The following is a 21739-nucleotide window of genomic DNA, read 5'->3' as shown; positions in this document are numbered from 1 at the left end:
ATACATTAAGTTTTTAATTATGAATGTATTTGAAATAAAACATTACTGCTTATGGTATGTCACTTGTGTGTTTTGGGAACATAGCCTTGTACTTTCCCTCTCCTGCTTTTGTTACGGCTTGGTGACATTGTAATGGATGGCTGCAAGGTACAAATACCTGTAAAATATAAACAAGCAATTAATTTATTGTAAAAGTAAATACTACTTTATTTAACAAAGTTACTAAAATACTTAAATACCTGCACAGCATTCCAATAAATGAGAAAATCAAAATTTTTTTGCTGCAAATCTGAAATCTCAGGCTACGGACAGCAAAGGCATCCACTGGTGATGGAAACATTGTGAAACGATGCTACTGCCTGGGTTCCTATTATTATGCAGAGAAAAAAAACTTTGTCATCATCAGTTATACATCTAAGACTGGTAGTGGTTTCACTAGCTAAATACATCATGTGTGTTACACACCTTTGCTCCTCATATGCCAGTCTGACTCCTTGTACTGTGTGTAATGATGTTGCATGTTTGCATACAGTGTAGAAGGATGTGTCCAGCTGCGAATCTAGGATATAGACAAATAAAACAAACATGTATTCAGTCAAAAAGACATATTATAACAATAGAGTACAACGACTATAAATCGTTAGACTATTCATTAAAACGTAAATGTATTACATATTACATGGCCCAACATTAGCAACACACATTATGTGTTTACTTCGTTTCAAAATCTAAGAAAGCTTCAAGTAAATACAACAGTAAAATACATATAACTTTAAACAAATCATCTGTACTTAGAGTTTCTTGAGTTTGATCATGAGAACAAATTTTACTGGTAACAGTTTAGCTGGCATTTGTATTTGTATTTAGCTTAGCAACTTAGCAAGTTTGTAAACATGTCTAAACCAACATCGATAAAAAAACGATAGTCTGCATAATTCAACATACACGTGTGTAAATATGGTACGTTGTTTATGAAATACAATATTACAAAACAAGACAATTAGCTTGCAAGCTTAGCTCTACACGCACATTATGTTAATCTCCGGTTACCGGTTACGTAACGTACAGTAAAAGGCAAATAATAAACGTGAATACTTGCAGCCTGTGATCCAGAAGTGCACAGTAATCCAACTTTCAAGAGGAGACGTCGCGCAAATCCAGCTTCGGTTCATGAGAAGCAGTTATTGTGAAAACTCCGTGAACAACTTCTGACTGGATTTTTCTGGAACCGTATTAAACATGATGTCCTCTGTGGAAGTCCATAAAGTGCTATTTTTCCCTCGCATCTAAAGAGACAGCGTCTACTCGAGAGATTTAATCGCTTAAACAATGAAACAAGAGTTTGCAAACAGAGTCAAAGCAGGAACTGCTTGCCTACAATCCGAGTGTTTATGTAGTCCTCGAACGTTAGAGACGATAACTCGCGTCATCGTTTTCTTTGAGGTATGTACTTTTTGAATATCGTTAGCATGTACTAATGCACACTTACACACAAAAGGATGTTTAAAAACGTGTATCCCATAATAGGTGCTCTTTAACATATTATTGACATTACATTCAGATGTATACATTTTAGCACAAACAGATCGATGACATAGAATACAAATGAATGGGATGTTTATAATGCATTATTAACTGTAAAAATAAAAGTCAATTGGATTGTGTCAATCTTTGTAGAATCTCACCAAAAAAGTCCATATTATTTTCTTTACGGGATCATCCAATACTCCATCCAATGTTCTTTGTTTTGTTGCAATGATGCTGAACATTTAGTCAGATAAGAGTAAGATAAGAAATGGTCTGCTATTGTCATGTTGATCTTGAGACACAGGCTGTGATTAACACAGATCTCCTTCACCTGGCTGTGGTCGTCATCATACAAGGTTGAGCATCAGGCTGAACAAGATTTGGATCTGTTGGAAATGGGAGAAAGGATAAGACATGGGGACAAAACAAGTTAATATTAGCCTGGAGTTTGCTTACATACTGTATGTAAAACATGATTTGACAGAAGTTTTAATATGACTCTGCTCAAGATACCTGTTTTGTCAGTAAATAGGTGAATGCTTGGTGAAAGATTTATTAATAAATTGAATTCACTTAATTCACATAAACCACTGTTATCAAGCCAATGGCAGACCTGCAGAGCTTCACTCATGATCCACCTACAACAGATAGACAAAAATAATTATGTTACCACAAGTAAATGTGCCACAAGATCACACACACAATCTCCAAAATGTTTAAACAGTAAATAACTATTATTTTAATGCCAGCATTGAAAGTAACATGCATACATCACCTTTAAAAACAGGATGTGTCTTTCATATCAAGCGGTCATACGCACTGCCTTCACTCCCAGCATAAGCAAAATTTCCTCACATATGAAAACTCTGAAATATCAAAAAAAAAAAAAACTAAACACATGTTCCCAGATAGCATTTTTGTTCCGGCCCAGCTCCGGCCCACACAACCAGTTTTTCCTCGGCCCACATACAACGAAGAATGACGGCCCTACAGTGGCCCAGTTCTGAATTACGGACAAAGGCCACACATGGGCCACAACTGGCCCATGTCTCTGACAGATAATAGCCCATAATTGGCCCAAACCTGGGCCAGAACAGGTTCTAACATCGGTACCAGTTCTCAGCCATAGGTCAACCATATTAAAACCAGCATTTAACCAGAACTTCCAAAACTGAGCCATAACTCAGCCTAATCTTGCCCAAATTATATTAATAAATAAATCACACGAAAAATTACTTTCAAATTGTTTTCCTTTTTATTAATCAATAGCACACAAGTCAATAACACTACAACATTGTATGTGTTAAAACTCTTCTAGTATAAACTGCCAGCAATAATCAAAAATACTAGTTTGTTCAAATACATTATTGGCATGAATCTACCAACAACTTAAATTACAAAGCAATTTCATCCTTAGTAAACAAACAAAAGTTTAGAACAAACTGATAATAAAAAAAACCTTTGTGACATACATTTGTGTGTTAAACGTAGCTTGCCCAAATTGCCAGCTATACACAAATACAGAAGTTCATTGAAATTAATATATAAGCATGAATAGAAATTTAAATGAATTACCATGGGTAAATACAAGTTTAAACCAAACTGAACTTAAAAGTTAGTTAATTAGAAACTTCATGTGTATGTGAAACCAACTCTACAGCCAGCCAGCCAGCAAAGATACAAGGTCCAGTTAAAGTATTAGCATGAATCTAACTTAGGTAATTTCAAATAAAACGAAAAATTAAAACAATACAATTCATAAAAATGAAACAAACAATCAAACACTAATAATAATCTATGTCTATGAGAAAGTGTTCCTATTCAGGATTGTCCTCAACAAGAAGTACTGCTTTCCAGCCTCTCTTTTCTTCTCAGCTCCTCTTTCCATAGATGTAAACATTACAGCAGCCCACTGTTATATAAAAGAAAACAGATGCAAATCAATAATTGTTATGAAGCAAAAGCCATATAATAAAGTAATTAAAAGCATAATCAGGGGCGTCATGCACCAATTTTTTTTAAGGGGGCAAAGTGTCAACAGCTCACAGAAATTTGTGCATACACAGACATCAAACGAAATATTATAGAGCTTTCAGTCTTTTCCATGGCACTTACATTTCTAACAATCTGAAAACCCCTGCTTTCATGCAAAAACCTCCAAAATAAGAGTGATGACTAACTTTAATATCAAATACTATTCAATCGGAATAAGGACACATTTGCATCATATTTACATCTGAAACGGCATGTTTTATTTAAGTCTTAATGGCTTGTTTAATTGTGTCATTAATGCATTTTGCACAACAACATTAAATCCATAAAGTATATAAACAACGAAAATGACATAAGCTATAGCCACGTGATTGATTTTAATGTTCAATAATGATTTAAAAAATATGTTTAGATAAAATTATTAGAGGAACGGATTTTTGCATTAAATTTTACCTCATGTGGGCATTTGTGATTCCGCGCCCGCGTGAACTCTGGCGAACTTTGGCGTTGTGCCAAGAAGATGAATCTCTACTAATATAACGTTGAGACGGTCACATTTAAAACCATACATTTTCTACACAGAGAAGGTTAACTGCACATTACCGTACTGGGGTTTGGAAATGTTGTGAGCGTTTCTAACACGTTTTAATTCCTCAGATAGCCAAATGCAGCAGCAAGCCAGCAACAGCAGAGAGCTCGTGAGCGCGCCCAGACGCTGATGACGTCTGCGACTGCGCTCTGACTGCAGCGCCAGCTGCCGCCAGAATAAAAGTAGTGTAACATGATCAGAACACTATCAAAACGGCGAAAATCTCTGAAAAGTGACAAGGATGCAGCACAGAATGTATAATATTGTGCATATTAAACAGATTAAAGGTCAAATAACAGATTAATGGACGCTTATTTGATTTTGAGGTTGGATGCAAAATCCATTGGCTCAAAAAAACCAAGGGGGCAGGTGCCCCCTCAGTTTGAATGGGCATGACGCCTCTGAGCATAATGATATACTTTAAAACAAACAGTTAGATAAACAATTAGAAGATGAACCTTTTAGGATGAACTGCTTCTGTTTTCTTCTTCAAGTTGCTTTGGATGAAAATGTCTGCGTTGAATGTCTAAATAAAATGAAACATAGCTTAGACCTAAAAGAGGTACTTTTCATTTAGATACAAAGCAAATGAGATATGTTCTAAGCATGTACTTAAAATATATTATATTAGGAATATCCCCATTATTATTTACCAAGAAAATTAAGTCAAATCAATATAAATGACAGAGAGAGAAGAACCATATACTGCACGTCTAAGGTCTTCACAATTGCTGTCATACTTTATCCTCCTATGAGAAATTCAGCTTTGCAGATATAATTCTAAAGATTTGTCAAGTATTGATTTTAGAAGCAAACAAATTAACATTAAATTAAATGGTGGCCCTGATGTACTGTCACTAACCTGAATGTCACCTCCTCCTGTCCTGTCAGCATCCTTGTCCCACCTCTTTACCTGAAGCAAACACAGCAGATGATTAACAGAAAATAATTTCACAGTATTCCATATATTCAAAATATTTGTATTTTTACCATTTTCCTTTGTATTCAACAATGCAATTCGGGTAACTAAAGTAATGTTAGGCTATGGTCAGTTCTTACTCACCTAATTAATGAAACCACTGTCCAGCCCTCTGTATTTATCAGCTTTCACTGAAATCACAATGTGACTATTTAGGCATATAGAGCAATCTTTTGATATTGTTAGGAACTACACAACACGGGGAATCCCAGAGCAGAGGGTTTTAATGGTATGTATAAGAGACAAACACTCAATGACTTCAGATATATGTAAAATGTATAAGAGAAAAACACTCTGTGTCCATGTAAAAAGGTGCGGGGAACTGGAAACACTGGAGAGGTGAATAACAGTGATATCCTCTCGTTGGGCTCAGGTGTGGGAAAACTCCGCCGGACTGCAAGACATCCACAATAGTCCGTCAACATAAACGAGCTCCTGGCGGGGCACAGAGAGAGAGAGAGAAGCGGTCAGAGTCTTCAGCAGTACGCGCGCTGGACAGCGCACTGCGACAGTCAGGGTGAAGAGCAGGATTACGCGCTAGAGCGCACTGCGGCTGCCAGCGTCTTCAGCAGAATTACGCGCACATGAGCGCACTGCGGCTGGACAGCGTAAGGTGTAGATATCGCTAGGAGTTTCCTCTGACCGAGAGTATCCGAAGACTTGACAGATGCCACACCAAACGGGAGAGACTGACAGCAAGGCGGGGAATCTAACGGGGCAAAGGCAGCAGAGAGCACGGTGAAAATATACTAGAATGAACTAAGACACAACAAGAACTGGACTCGACAAGAACTAGACAGAGCTAGCGGGCAGGAACACACAAAGACGAACTTGCAAGGAACAGAGGAAACGAGGGGAATTTAAATCAAACCGGATGGGCAAATAATAAGGATCAGGTGTGGGACGCCGGTGAGAAGAGTCGGAGATAATGAGGTCACCAGGTGGAAGGCGCGCACGTGTGGAGCTGTCAAAACATAAACACAACACAACACATGGTGAAACAAAGACAAAGCGGCCAATAAGACCGAAATCATGACAGGACTCCCCCCCCACGACCGCCACCGGGCGGTCCATGAGGGGGCTCACCCCGTCGCCGGCGGAGATCCTCTATCAGCCCAGGGTCCAGGATGTCCCGGGCCGGTACCCAACACCTCTCCTCCGGACCATATCCTTCCCAGTCAACAAGATATTGAAATCCCCTACCCCGGCGACGCATATCCAGTAACGACTTAACCGAATACACAGGGGCACCATCTATAAGCTGAGGGGTGGGAGGGGTGGGGGCAGAGGGAACAGGGTTAAGGTGGGAAAAATACACAGGCTTCAGTTTAGACACATGAAAAACTGGATGAACCCGACCGAGTGTTGGGGGCAATCTGAGCCTGACCGTCACGGGATTAATGACCTTAACAATGCTGTATGGCCCAAGGAATCGTGGAGCCAGCTTGCGAGAAGGCTCACGGAGAGGTAAATCCTTGGACGAAAGCCATACTTTCTGCCCACAGATAAAACGGGGCGCAGTTCTACGGTGACGGTCGGCCGCGGCTTTGGTTCGTCTGGAAACCTGACGTAATGTAAATCTAGCCTTTCTCCAGGTGCGTTTGCAACGACGGACAAAAGCCAGCGCAGACGGAACCACCGCATCGGGTTCCTGTGATGGGAATAAAGGGGGCTGAAACCCCATGGACGCCTCAAAAGGGGACATGTTAAGGGAAGAAACAGGGAGAGAATTATGGGCGTATTCAACCCAGGGTAACTGTTGGCACCAGGAGCTCGGATATTGCGATGTCAGACAGCGGAGAGCTCTACCTAAATCTTGGTTAGCCCGTTCACATTGCCCGTTGGTCTGAGGATGATACCCTGAAGACAAGCTAGCTGTGGAGCCTATCTGTCTACAAAATTCCTGCCAGAAACGAGAAATAAACTGAGGACCCCTATCTGAAACAACGTCTGTGGGCAGACCATGTAAGCGAAAGACGTGTTCGATCATAACCTGGGCAGTTTCCTTGGCAGTGGGCAACTTGGGCAAAGGGACAAAGTGAGCCGCCTTGGAGAAGCGGTCGACAATGGTCAAAACTACAGTGTTTCCCTTAGAACTAGGCAAATTGGTTACAAAATCGATGGCGATATGTGACCAAGGACGAGAGGGAATGGGTAGTGGTTTAAGCAGACCAATAGGGGCTTGATGAGAGGCCTTATTACGGGCACAAACCTGACAGGCTAACACAAACTGTCTGACATCGGGGCCCATAGAGGGCCACCAAAAACGCTGACGTACGGTAGCCAACGTTCTCCGAACCCCCGGATGGCAAACAAACTTGGACTCGTGACCCCACCGGATGACCTCGGAGCGAAGCGCATTCGGAACCCACAATCGACCCGCTGGGCACCCCTCTGGCACTTCCCCCTCCCGGCCGGCCCGTCTCACCCGTTGTTCTATTCCCCAGCGCAGGGCAACCCACCACCCGCCCCTCCGGGAGGATGGTTTCGTCCCCAGCGGAACCGGGGCTTTCGAACAAACGAGAGAGAGCATCGGGCTTAGTATTCTTGGAACCGGGCCGGTACGAGAGGGTGAAGTTAAATCTGTCAAAGAAGAGCGCCCAACGAGCCTGACGAGAAGATAACCTCCTGGCTGAACGGATGTATTCGAGGTTCTTATGATCCGTCCAGACCAGGAAGGGCTCCGAGGTCCCCTCTAACCAGTGACGCCACTCACCCAAAGCCAGTCTGACCGCCAGCAGCTCCCGATTGCCTATGTCATAATTTCGCTCTGCTGGGTTTAACCGATGGGAGAAGATTAAAAATTGGCGAAACCCAAAAATCTTAATAAATCCTTACGGGAGTCGGGGACTGGCCATTCGGCCACCGCTTTGATCTTGGCAGGGTCGGGACGGATCTCACCGGGGGCAACAACAAAATCCAGGAACGAAACTGACTTACGATGGAATTCGCACTTCTCCGCCTTGACATACAGCTTATTTTCTAACAGCCGGCGTAAGACTCGGCGAACATGCTGAGTGTGTTCCTGCATAGAGGGAGAAAAGATGAGAATATCATCTATGTACACAAAGACAAACTTGTTAACCATGTCTCTCAGCACATCATTAACCAGAGTTTGGAAGACAGAGGGGGCGTTACAAAGGCCGAACGGCAGAACGCAGTACTCAAAGTGTCCGGTAGGGGTGTTAAAGGCTGTCTTCCATTCATCTCCCTCTCTTATTCGCACCAGATGATAGGCGTTGCGTAAATCTAGCTTAGTAAAGAACTGCGCCCCCTGCAGGAGCTCAAACGCAGTAGACATTAAGGGAAGGGGGTACCTATTCTTAACAGTAATGTCATTTAAGCCCCTATAATCAATACAAGGGCGCAGGGAGCCGTCTTTCTTGCCAACAAAGAAAAACCCCGCCCCTGCGGGCGAGGTGGAGGGACGGATGAGACCGGCACGCAAGGCATCATTAATATACTGGTCCATAGCCTCTCTCTCAGGACCCGATAACGAATAAAGTCTACCCTTAGGCGGAGAAGTGCCGGGGAGGAGATCAATAGCGCAATCATATGGCCGGTGAGGAGGCAGGGAGGTGGCCCGGGCTTTACTAAACACCTGCGCGATATCCGCATACTCCGCCGGGACCCCGGTCAAATCGACCGCCGGAACCTGAGGAAGAGAAAGAACAGAACCAGAAACAGCAGAACCAAGACATGACACATGACAAGACTGGGACCAAGACAAGATAACACTATGCTGCCAATCAACGTGAGGATTGTGCTGCGCTAACCATCCATGCCCTAAAATAATAGGAGATAGAGACGCATGAAGGACGTGCAACACAATCTCCTCACGATGATTACCAGACACAGAAAGACTCACAGGAGAAGTGCAATGTGTGATCCGCGCCATCTGCTGCCCCTTGAGGGACCAGACATCCAAAGGGGATTGGAGAGGGACAACCGGGACACCCCAGGCGCGAACCAGAGCTTCATCAATGAAGTTGCCCTCCGCACCAGAGTCGAGAAGGGCGGTGGACGGATGATCACGCCCAGCGAAGGACAACACGACGGGGAGTTGGGTACTGGAAACAGGGGAGAGTTTAGAGGAAGTGGCGCCCACCAGGATTCCCGTCTTCACAGATGGGCAGCGGCCCTTTAACGGGCAGGTCTTAGCAAAATGTCCGGATCTCCCACAATACAGACACAGAGCCTTCTGCAAGCGTCTCTCTCTCTCTCTCTGTGACAGGCGCATGCGCCCCAGCTGCATGGGCTCAGGCACGGCAGAGGGTAAAGATGATGAAGAAGGGGAAGTGGTGGTCTTGTCCGAAAACGCTCGCTGGCGAATGGAGCGTCGCTGATCGCGAAGCAATCTCCGGGCTTCGATCCGAAGAGCGAGGTCAATGATGGCATCTAGTGAGGGAGGAAGATCATGGACAGCGATCTCGTCCTGGAGATCATCAGACAACCCCTCGACAAACTGCGCTCGGAGAGCCGCTTCATTCCAGTGGCAGGCAGCCGCTAGGGTCTTAAAGTCAATGGCGTACTCGGTGACTGTGTGTCTTCCCTGAACCAGATGTGCCAACCGAGCCGCAGCGGCGTCCCCGCGCACCGAACGGTCGAAGAGCTTCTCCATCTCCTCACGAAACTCCTGAAACGACCGACAGCAAGGATCGCGAGCATCCCACACGGCCGTAGCCCACTCGCGCGCCTTGCCAATCAGAAGGGAGATCACAAACGCCACCCGGGTGAACTCTAAGAAATAGCGGCGGGGCTGGAGGGCAAAAACCAAAGAGCATTGAGTGAGAAAAGCCCGACAGGAGGTAGAATTACCATCGTATGGAGGTGGGGCAGTAACATGAGGCTCCGTCTGCGATGGCAGGCTGAGTTGGGTGGCATCGGCACTGAGCTGGTCCAAACGTGAGGAAAGATCCGACATACGGGCAGATAAATCCTCAACCTCCGCGGGATCCATACTGGCAAGTTCGTCCTGTTATATAATATTATATAATATTGAGGCCAATAAGACCGAAATCATGACAGATATATAAACACAAAGATGCAAACATGAGCCTCAATATTTAATTTACCTTAATGTGTCTATTGGAATATACACCCCATCATCCTTCTCTTGTCCCACTCCAGAGTCTTCATGTCTTGATGAACACAGACACACTTTCATCAAAAAAGGAAATTAAACGTTACAGAAATACATTTTTAAATATGTTTTTTATATAAATGTTCTAACATCAGGAAGACCAGATAACCAAATTCGATTACTTCATTATAATATGATCACAGTTATTCTTAACCTGATAGAAAACAGCTAATTTAATATTAATATAACGTTAATTGTCACACATTACGTTACACACGAATCACGTAAACGTTTGCATCCCTTTATACGTTTGTAAGACATTTAAACAAAAACAATTTTATGATTGGAAAAGTTTAAATATTTAAGTTCAGGTACTTACTATCTTTCATCCTGCTGCCTTTGAAATCTGTGTGTCCGACTGATTGACACGGTGTAACTGCTACTCCGACGGTAACCCCGCCTATTGGTTAATTTGATTGGCCGCCGCTCGGCTTCCGTTAACAGGAAAGCTCGTCTTCTGTTATGTGATTGGCCAGTGGCACTCGCCTTTTTTGATTTGATTGGCCATCTCAATCATTTTTGACAAGGTGTTCAACGTAATGCTGAGTTGCAGGAACTGAGAAACGGATAACGTAAAAATACCGCGAGAGTGATTTGAAATCAGAATGCTGTCCATGATCTTTCGAGTTGCTCTCGCAGTACTTTGGTGGCATCCTTAACGTAACGCGAAGGTTAACAATACATTTTGTTTATTTCTGCAGTATCTAACATTTGATTGTACACAATGATAGTTTTACTTAGTCATTGAAGTCAGAAATCTTCAGCACAGTAACGTTTATTTCTGCAGTATCTAACATCTGATTGTATACAATGATAGTTTAGTCATTGAAGTCAGAAATCTTCAGCAGGAATAAATTCCTGCTACAATGAAAATCGCGCAAAAGCAAGTTTAAATAGAAACGATCCATGGTGCTTCTCAAAGCAACGTTATAGAAACTTTTAAATTCAGAAAGAAAAACTTTTGGAAGTTCAGGGTCATTTGAACAAAATAATCTTGACCCATGATCTGAAGGCAAGTTTATGTGATTGAAATGTAGACAAACATTATTGTCCAAATATATTAGTTTCTTTTAATACAAAACTAACATTTTACTTAATAAAGGTTAAATTAACATTAAGATTAAGATAGCCTGAAAATCTTTAAATTCTTCTAATTATTTATTATAAATCAGTATTTTAAATGTGGCTTACAATCACTAGACTGCACTGGGCCAGAATCACTACACTGATCTGGGCCACATACCTCCCAATCACAACTGGCCCAAATATTATCTGCCATCATGGATCCAGTGCCATCATTGCCACACAGGTGCCCATACTTGGCTGACATGTTGCATGCCGTTGCCGGCAGCACGCCAGCAGTGCCATCATGAGGCCACATTCGGGCCGAGTCCGTCTGATATCTGGGTTGTACCACATTCTTTTCATAATTAGTTTAATAAACTTAATGTAAAATATACATGTATATGCTTTATAATAACAAATCATTATCCTAAGTCATTGTTAAAGCAGAGTCCCTGAAATATATCATTTAAAACAATATGAAGATTACCTGCTTTAAAGGGAATGAAGAACCTTTATAGAACCTTTACCATCGTTTCAGAACCTTTGAAGAACCTTTTTTCTTAAGAGTGTATGAATTCGTCTCTTTCCCGCTTTGTGTAAAGCAGCCTACGTTACAATAACATTAACAAAAATTAATACATGTTTAAAAATTATACTGTTCATTGTTTGTTCATGTTAGTTAATGCATTTACTTATGTTTACTAATACAACCTTATTGCAAAGTGTAACCAATTTAATAAATAAAACACATAAGAGTTTTATTTATTTGAAGATTAAGGAATATGGCTCTTTTAATCAGGCCATTTAAACAATCAGTCAGTATACATGCTATCGGTATTTCGGGTGCTGAATAAAAAATATAGTGTTATGAACAATTGTCAAATTCAGAAATTAACATACAATTAATAAAGACTTTAATATTTGTGAAATGTATTAATTATCAAAGTTATCTGTGATGATAATGTATGTTTTGCCAGATCTGCTAGTAATAGAGAGTACATTTTCAATACTGTGTAAATTATACTTATTGAGATACTTATTATAGGTAATTTAACTGTAATCTCATTTGAGTTTCCACTGATTGTACTGTCTACTTGTATATTTTTAAACATCCTTTAGCATTCCTCTCAACTTTTTTAATGTCAACTACTGAAGGAAAATCTTCCTCTTCTCATCTACTTATTTTCACAAGGTTTACAATACATCTCTCCGTTTTCTTTTTTCGCTTATTTCCTTCACTCTTCCTCTTTATTATTATACAGAACATGACACATTTTATGCATAAATAAGTTATGATAGTACACTGCATTTATTTCTCAGAACATTAACCCAGCAAATAGGATGTCATTTGAAAACATAAAGTGGACAGTTTGTTAAAACATAAAGTGGACAGTTTGTTAATTAAAAAAAGTGTTTAATGGCTGTTATGAGAGCTTCAACCTTTGTTTTGAGAAATGTGTAAAACTATTTTTGTGTAAAGATTTGCTATAATATGGCAGTGTTTTCGGTGATACTGTATTTTTTTTAAGTTTATAAAGATTATAAACTGCTATTAGTAGACTTGAGGATGAAGGTTTTTGCACATCGGGTAATGTCTGACTTATCATTGTGATGCTTTTGACTACTGGGGTAAAGGCACACAAGTGACCGTCACAAGTAAGTAATTTACTTCTTTTACCTTTATTTGGTATTTCTTACACATTTAATTTAATAAGCTTAAGTCTGTTTTTGTAGAAATCAAATGTATTCATGTCAGAACGAAACATTACTTTCATTTCACATGTTATGTTTCTTATTCGTACGAGACATTCTTTATAGCATTGTGGTGATATCATTTAAATATTTAAAAATAATAGGATAATTGTTTATTAAAACATGATTAGTTAGCCTAAATTTAGTATTCCTGTATAAGATCCGTATGCTGTTTTCATTATTTTGTTATTTTTATATGAGATTTTGACACAGAGGGACTCGCTGTGAAAACAAATCTTGCCTAAATGTTTAAGTTGAAGCAAACTAATTGTGCAAGTGATTGCAACATACTTTAAACAAATTTTAAAATTTGGCTAAGTAATTTCGACTTGTTTTTATTATTTACAAATTTTAACAAATTAAAATTGCTTAACTTAATCTAACATGTTAAAGCATCGAAAACAATAAGTTTGCTTTTACTTAAAATTTGAACGGTAAGAAATTTACACTCTAAAAATGGTGGGATATTTTTAATCCATTGAGTCAAAAAGGTACAAACACAGCAGGTGTGTTAAAAATAACCCAGCAATCTTAAAAAAAAATGCTCACAAAAGCTAAAATACACAAGTTGCTTTAGTTTAGTATTCAAAGCCCGTTTTTTTTTTTACTACCGTTATTTTGACTACTGGGGTAAAGGCACACAAGTGACCGTCACAAGTAAGTCCATTTATCCAACTAATCGTCTACTTAAATGTTAGTTGTGTATTAATGTGATTTTGTGTTTCTATTTATCTTTGTGTTCACAATTATTTGAAATAATTATGATAATAGCTGCACTGTAAAAAAATTGCAGCATTTTTGTCAAATCAAAACATATTTTTATGTTACTTTAACTTAAAAAATAAGTTAAAAATGTCAACTTAAATTTAAGTTATGTCAACTTTTTAATCCAATACTTAAAATAGTAGGTTAAATTGACTTGCAAAACCAAGCTGTTTTAACTTTTTTACAGTGTATAGTTATATAAACAGTAGCTAATTGTTTGTATTTCTGTATGTTTTCTGTTTGGGATTTTTCACGAGATATAGAATCTCTTTTAAAGGTTTATTTCACAATGGCTTTTCGCATACGTTCAGTTTATTATTCCCACAGTGCAAGTGAAGTGTTTTAATTGTATAATGTAGATGATGAAGTCTTTCAATACTAAATTAAAATGATTTAATCTTTAAATAAAGAGTTTCGTTGCAAAGAGAATTTTTTCAGAAATGTCGTTTTTGGTTGTGCATTCCAATTAATATCAATTCAACTGCAGTTGGTTTGTTTTGATTTAAACATTCATAACTTAAAAAATACACCTAAGTAGCACAATAAAACAAAATAATAACATGTTAACATAATAATAAACATGCTTTGACAAAAATTTTATCTTGTTTTGCAACGAAACTCTTCAAATATTGTCCCATACAGCAAAACAGTACATTTTTCCAGCCAAAAACATGTTTAAAATTTAAATACATTTTTTGGAAAGTAAAGCTTAACACAATACATTTTTGAATTTGAAAATATATCTAGTTTTAACCTTCATATATTAACATGTATTTAAAAATTTATTTGAGGGGCAAGCAAATACATTTCTAATTTTACCACACACTAAGAAAGGATGTATTGATTTTAACACATTGTTTGTGTTATCCTATTTAAGACATTATGTGTTATTTTAACACATCATGTGTCATTTCGTGTTGAATTTGAGTTCAAATAAATAAAAGGGACAACATAAGATGTGTTAAAACAACACAAAGTGTATAACAAAGAGATCTGTTAAGTTAAGGACAACTCATTAGATGTTTGGACATAAGAAAATAATTATTTTTAATTATATTATATTAATCTTAATTTAAAATCCTCTTGCACTGATATCTTAACATGCATAAGTGCCATTGTTTTGTCTCATGATAGACACCAGTAACGTTTTTTTTATAAGGGTTGTTTGTAAAAACCTAAATGTTCTAATATAACTATGGCCTTTATATTTTTACCCCAAGTATTAATTACCACAATGCATATTTTGTTTGGGGAGAATTTTTTAAAAGCAATATGTTGAGTCAATTTTTTACTTTTAGTTTTCACTTTTTTAAAATATTATTTTGTTACAGTTTTTTATAATGTTGCAATTTCGTTTTTCTTTTTCTTTAATGTTGTTTTTGCTGAAGGACGTTTTAACACATTCTGTTTAAACCAGGACAGACAACAATCATTTTATCTTCTAATGTGACATGACTGAAATATATTAGTGGCAAAATGTATTTTTAAATGCTTTAAAATATTTATAAAAATATACAAAAAGTGTCCGAATAATATATTGATAGAAAATATATGTACATAAATACATTTAGAAATATATTTTTTGTATATTTTGAAATATATTTAATAATATGTTTAAAACTATATTTTTGCACATAGTGAACATCGCATGGAAAGGATGTTTGTCAGTTTGTAAATCTCTATATTACAAAGAAACAAACATTTACTAGTGATGGAAATTTTCGTTCATTTAGGTGACTCGTTCATTTTCAGTTCGTTCACCAAAATGATTCGTTCAGACTCGTTCACTGATTCGTTCAGTGACCATTTCTTAATTTTACAAAAATACGCCAATAGGTGGCGAAGATGTGTGTCATTATGTGTTATAAGACAATGAATGACTTTTTGCAAAAACTCATTAGTTTTTAATAAAGCTCAAATTGTGAAATACTAAGCATAATTTTATCAAGTTACCGAATATATTAAGACACACGTACATTCATAGTACATCTAATCTAGATTTGTTGTAAATAAAGACTCCCGTGCATGCCTCCTCTGGTTCAGTCAGTCATCAGATCCTCGTTCACGAATCATATAATTTCGGTCATGTCGTTCAAGACTTCGTTCAGACGCAGATGACTGATTTAAGTTCGGTGAAAGGGTGGATTAAACTATATAGACATATAAAACTATATTAAACAGAAATACCAATTTTTTCAACAGTAATTACCTTGCTTATCATTTGTATTAAGGTAAATAGTCCGCCTAAACATGGTTACTATAACTTTATTAAAATAAAACCACATGATTCTTTCACAAGATTGTTTACGTTGCACTCGCTATCTATACGATCTCTCTCATTCATTAGGTTGTAACCTGTACCAGTCATTCAGTTTGTTTAAGAACGCGATCTCTCTATCTCTCTCTCTCGTTCGTTCAGACTCAAAACAGCGGCTCGGTCAGTGAAGGGCGTATTCATTCAGTACGTTGAGCCAATCATATGCTCGGCCACAGCTTATACTCGATTGCCATTGGCTCGTAGTTTTGTCACTCTTTGAAGGCGGAAAGAAAGCCGCGCATCATTTGTCCGTGCTCCTCAAGAAGGGAGGGAAATTTCAGTGAACGAGAAATATGAGTCAATGGATGGCGTGAACGAGAACGATTCGTTCACATAAAAGATTCGTTCAAAAAGAACGATTCGTTCACGAACGTAACATCACTAACATTTACAAAAACATATCTTACATATCTTGCAAGTGTGGTTATATTTATTAACTTTAGTTAAATGCATGTGTTGACATAAACTAACAATGAACAATACTTCTACAGCATTCAATCTTAAAGTTCTTAAGTAGCAGAACTATTTTGATGAAGGAGGTACAACTAAATAAATAGAATATATTTTTTTGTTCTGCTGAACACAAAGGAAAATATTTTGAGCAATGTTTGTAACCAAATATTTGTTTTTGAGCCCTATTGACTTCCATAGTAGGAAAAATATTTCTGTGAAGTCAATAGGGCTCAAAAACGGTTTGCTTACAAACATTGCTCAATATATCTTCCTTTGTGTTTAGCAGAACAAAGAAATGTATACAGGTTTGTAACAACATGAGGGTGAGCAAATTATGACAGAATTTTAGTGTGAAGTATCCCAATAAAATCTGGTGTATATTTGATCATTACTCAATGCACAATAAGCTCAAATGAATGAGCATACAATTTGTATTAATTATGTTCAATTTTACCCAGCGAAAACAACCCAAGAGTGTAACTATATATTTTCAAGATTTTGACTCGTTGGATTCAGGAATATCTGTGTGTAATAAACTGTGGTTTCTGTATTTTCAGATGATGAACCTAAAAAACCTGTAGTGTTCAAGATGTCTGAGTGTACTACTTCAGCTACCCAAACGCTTGGCTGTTTGGCCTCTGAATTTTCTCCTGCTACAGCACTCAGTTTCAAATGGACCGATGAAAGCGGAAACACCTTGACTGATTTTGTCCAACACCCTGCAGTAGAAATTAATGGAAAGTCACTGAAAATCAGTCACATCACTGTTACAGGAAGTCAATTAAATCAAACCAGTATAACATGTCAAGCAGTGCACCCTTCAGAAACTGTTAATGCAACATTCCCAAGAGGTAATTACAGACATTAGCATTTTTATAAAACATTTAAACAAACATAATGAATAGATGAAGCAAATGAGAAAATGAGGTATACTTTCTTTAGTTAAAATTTTGAATGTCTTCCACATAGTTGTTTCCTTGTCTCAGAATATATGTTGTTTTAGTTATAGCCCAAGCACCAACCCTGAGCTTGGTCCCTGTAATAACTCAGAAAAGTACATCTGTCATGTGTGTTATTGAGGACTTCCACCCCAAAGCCCTCACTGTACAATGGATGGAAAATAATATCATTATGGACAATCAAACAAAACCGTACTACATTCAGGATAAAGATACAGGTCTTTACACAGCACGGAGTCTTTACAAAGTAAGCAGTGAATCATGGAACAAACATACTGAATACACCTGTAATGTCACGCACATGGGCCAAGTGAAACATGTGACAAAAAATATCAAAGGTAAATAATCATATTGCTCACTTGCAATCAGGGCCTGAAGTTAACTTTTTTGACCACTTGCCACAGTGACTTTTTACCAGCCAGTTTTTTTTTGCCTGGATAGTGAATGATAACACTGTTTTTAATATATGAATTAAATATAATAATTTTTTAGAGCTACAAAAGTGAATTTCTCTTTGTCTTAGGTTGTTTGATTAACATTAATGACACAGACTTAAGTATGTTAATTGAGGTTACTGTCTCTTTAAGACCAGCACAGACACAGTTTTTGACTCTCTAGTCTCTATACACACACTTAAGTTAAGACATAACGAAATGTTTTATTAGAATAAGAATACTGTTGAGATTATTTTGTTTATTATATGTGCCCTGTCAAGAGCAGAAAGACTTTATGTACGCTTGCTTTGAGGAAGGCGTCTCTCCGATGTTCCCTATTGAGTGCCCTTAAACCCGCGCGCGCACACAGAGACAGAGGGGGCACAAACTGCGCACATAAACGCCACACATACGTTTGTTTTTCATTACTCTATTCGCAAAATGTATGTTAATATACTACAGTATAAGACACAGTAGCGCAACTCTCTTTAAAGTTTACACATCCAAGAGTTCTGATCCGTCACAGCAGCACTACACATCTGTGCAACTGTGATTATACTGTAGTCTATGTCACCATTGCATTCTCATCCCATCTCATCAACAGTTTAATCAACACAGTCTCACACCCTATTCGTCATCTTCTTTCCAATCGCATGAACGTTGCGAAACAGCAGTCGCATCCTCTCAATGAATCACTCAATTTGCATCAGTGATATGCGCAGGTTGATAAGAAATGAGCGGTTGGCGGTTACCCAGACAAATATTTTAATGATATTCGGGCCGCGGTCAGTCGGTCGGGTTTAAAAACTATTTTGAACAATTCCTGGCAGGTTAGTTGAAAATGTCGGTCGGGAGTGGGTTGTTTATACATTGACCCGCGCATCACTGATTCGCATTGGCTACCCGCCAATGTGGCTGGTAGATTGACAGTGTTACCCGCCAATTGCAAAATCCACCCGCATTTGGCGCATGGTCGGGTGTTAATTTCAGGCCCTGCTTGCAATCTTTCCCAAATGTCACCAACCTAATGACACAATTTTGTCACCACTATAAATGACACCATTCTGACATTAAAATATTTTCTCACACTCCTCTGTAGCTACGCTAGAGCTGACCCTGAAGTCACCAATACAGAGAGACATATTTCTTTTCGGTGATGTGATCTTGCAGGCTGTTGTTTCTGGAAATGAACACAAAGCAGTGGAAGATGCCTCAGTGTTATGCACATTGGAAAAAGAAGCTTTAACCTTAAACAAAGCTGAAGTACAATCACAAGACAATTCACAGTTTCAGATAATTCACAATGTCACTGTTAATAGAGATAAATGGTTTGCTGGTGAAACGGTCATCTGTACTATCAGTGATAAAAACATAAAGCAGGAGATCAGTTTTAATAAAGGAGGTAAGTCAACAATTGAATGATTTGAATCTTGTGATTGGCTATGCCATCTTTACTTGAATTATTTAATGATTCATTATCTTCCCTTTTAAATTCAGATTCAAACAAACCCAGTGTTGTCCTTTATGAACAACAAAGTGACAGCACAAACCGGTCACACATCTCTCTGGCATGTGAGGTCAGCAGCCGTCAACTTGGTGATGTTTATATTATGTGGAATGTAGATCATGGAAAATATGAGGAGGGCAATACCAGTACTCCAATCCGTCGGAAGGACACCACATCTGTCATCAGCTTATTTGAAGTGTCTGAAAAACTATTTGAAAAATCCACAATCTATTGCGCAGTCGTGCATGCCAACATGGAGAATACAAAAGCACCATTATTAATACCAGCAAGCCAAAGTAAACCGTCATGTCGTCCTTGCCCTGTTTGCCCTGCCGATTATATTTAATGATATTTTCAATGTTTTGTCTCAGTTAAATGGTTTGACACGCTTTTGTCTTGTTGCTCTTGTTATGTTACAGTATGTACCTCTGATCTTTTGTTATGTTTTTTGTTCTTCATGTCTGTATCACTGTACTGCATGGGTCAAACACCAATGCTAAATTACACCAAAAACATGTCAGGTCAATTTATAATAAATATAAGAAAAAAATTGTAAAAACTTTTTAAAGCAATGATTTATGATGACCGATGTGAATATGTGATACAGTTTTTGATGTGCTGATTCATATTTTGTCCTGTTGTTTATTTTAATGCAGTCTGATGTTATGTTTATACTCAATGAAAGATGCTTTTACACCAAACCACTTTTTGGCAAATATGTGTTTTAGTGTTGATCGTTTCTTTCTGTTTTGTCTTCTTTTACATTTTTACTAATAAATCTGTGTTTGCATGATTTAGTCCAGCATTTATTAGAGGTTTAAAATGTATCCATGGTTCATCTCAAAACCATATAATTTGGAAACACAGCACGTGTAGTAATGCCACTTGTATTCCAGCTAGAATGAAATCTTCTGAATATTGACCAAACACATAAAGAAAAGGTGTTTTGAGTATGTCTAGGTTAATTAAAGTTACAGTGTTTACTTATGCAGAACTTATGCACATTTAAACAAAGGTTACGCTGTTGCACTATGACCAAATGTGTTTCATGTGCACATTCAAAATGAAAATAAGTCAATTCAGTGGCAGACGTGTGTTAATGTAACACAACGAAGGTTAAACAAATGGTTTTGAGTTTAAAGTGTAGGATAACTCAGATGTATAATATGTGTATTAAACAATATGTGTAATGTACATACCGTTCACATGCATTTATGTGTTTTTCTCAGATGAACCTCCAGAACTTGAGACAGGCTTTGCATTACACTGTAATGAATCTGTTTTGGAGGAGGATGAGTTCAGAAGTCTCTGGTCTACTGCAACCTCATTCATCTTACTCTTCCTCTTTTCTCTGACCTACAGCGCTCTCATCAGCCTGTCTAAGGTAATCTGTCAAATAATATTAAATAAAGTGAACATTTCAAATAAAGAAGATCCACTCTGGATTACTGTTACTGTTGTACAACCCAGCAAGAAATAGCCATAATTTCACTGTCTAGGTTAACAGACCCGATATAGTCTGGTTATGAGAAACCCACTTCTAGCCATGTAGTTTTTGCCTAAATAATTTGTGAACAATGATTACAAAGTGTTTGTTTTTTATTTATTTATTTTTGGGATATGGTTACACATCCATTACTGTACATTTCCTCTGACAGCCCAAAATTTTCTTGTTTTAATCTACACATTTGGGCTGTGTTTGGACGTCTTTTAATCACAAAATCGCTTGTTGGGAGTGTACATGGAATGTCCTCGGTTTTTATGTAATTGAAGTGTCTTGTTTATTTTAAATTATTATAATTATTGTCTGTTTTTTTTTTAGATGAAGCAGTAAAAATCTCAAGAAAAGAAAATGAAGACTCAGAGGTTATTTTTTTCTTTGTGATCATTGTAAAAAAATTCTCTCATGTTTTGTATTTTTCTTAGTTTTGTATTTTTGGTCATCATTATGTAAGCTCATTGAGATTTCTGAAATTATATTATTTGTTATATTATTGACAATTATGCAGTCATAATTAATAAATCCACATGTCAAGGTTGTGTTCTAGAAGTAGAAATAGTTTTGTTTACTATAAAATATATTCAAATCATTTCAGATCTTTTAGTGTTCAGTTTAAGAACAGAAAATGTGTACAAATAAAATATTTCCTAGAAAAGCTGTAACAGAAATGTACTTTCTCTAACCATACTGTAACTGTTTGTACACAATGATGATGTGACAATGTATTTTGGCAATGGAAGAATTTTGCAGAAAAGG

At 37.9% G+C, this 21739-nt stretch overlaps 2 long non-coding RNA genes and 1 gene segment (V, D, J or C); 1 reads left to right on the top strand and 2 right to left on the bottom strand.

Moving 5' to 3' along the window:
• Nucleotides 1-20587, top strand: part of LOC135766935 (Ig heavy chain C region-like) — a 76437-nt gene extending 55850 nt beyond the window's left edge. Inside the window, 5 exon segments of the C gene segment in view lie at nt 12912-12951; nt 17140-17433; nt 17586-17879; nt 19075-19377; nt 19473-20587. Of these exon segments, the coding sequence occupies nt 17172-17433; nt 17586-17879; nt 19075-19377; nt 19473-19828 (1215 nt within the window).
• Nucleotides 44-951, bottom strand: LOC135767021 (uncharacterized). The gene is made up of 3 exons (XR_010541871.2): nt 466-951; nt 240-367; nt 44-157 (listed from the first exon to the last, which is right to left on the bottom strand). It is a non-coding gene; the product is annotated as an uncharacterized lncRNA (long non-coding RNA).
• On the bottom strand, nt 2461-5202 carry LOC135767027 (uncharacterized). The gene is made up of 3 exons (XR_010541872.2): nt 4971-5202; nt 4567-4634; nt 2461-3439 (listed from the first exon to the last, which is right to left on the bottom strand). It is a non-coding gene; the product is annotated as an uncharacterized lncRNA (long non-coding RNA).
• Nucleotides 20588-21739: the final 1152 nt, after the last annotated feature.

The sequence above is a fragment of the Paramisgurnus dabryanus genome, chromosome 3, assembly GCF_030506205.2.
Source record: "Paramisgurnus dabryanus chromosome 3, PD_genome_1.1, whole genome shotgun sequence".
In the NCBI taxonomy this organism is placed as follows: Eukaryota; Metazoa; Chordata; class Actinopteri; order Cypriniformes; family Cobitidae; genus Paramisgurnus; species Paramisgurnus dabryanus.
This window is presented reverse-complemented; position numbering and strand designations above follow the sequence as displayed.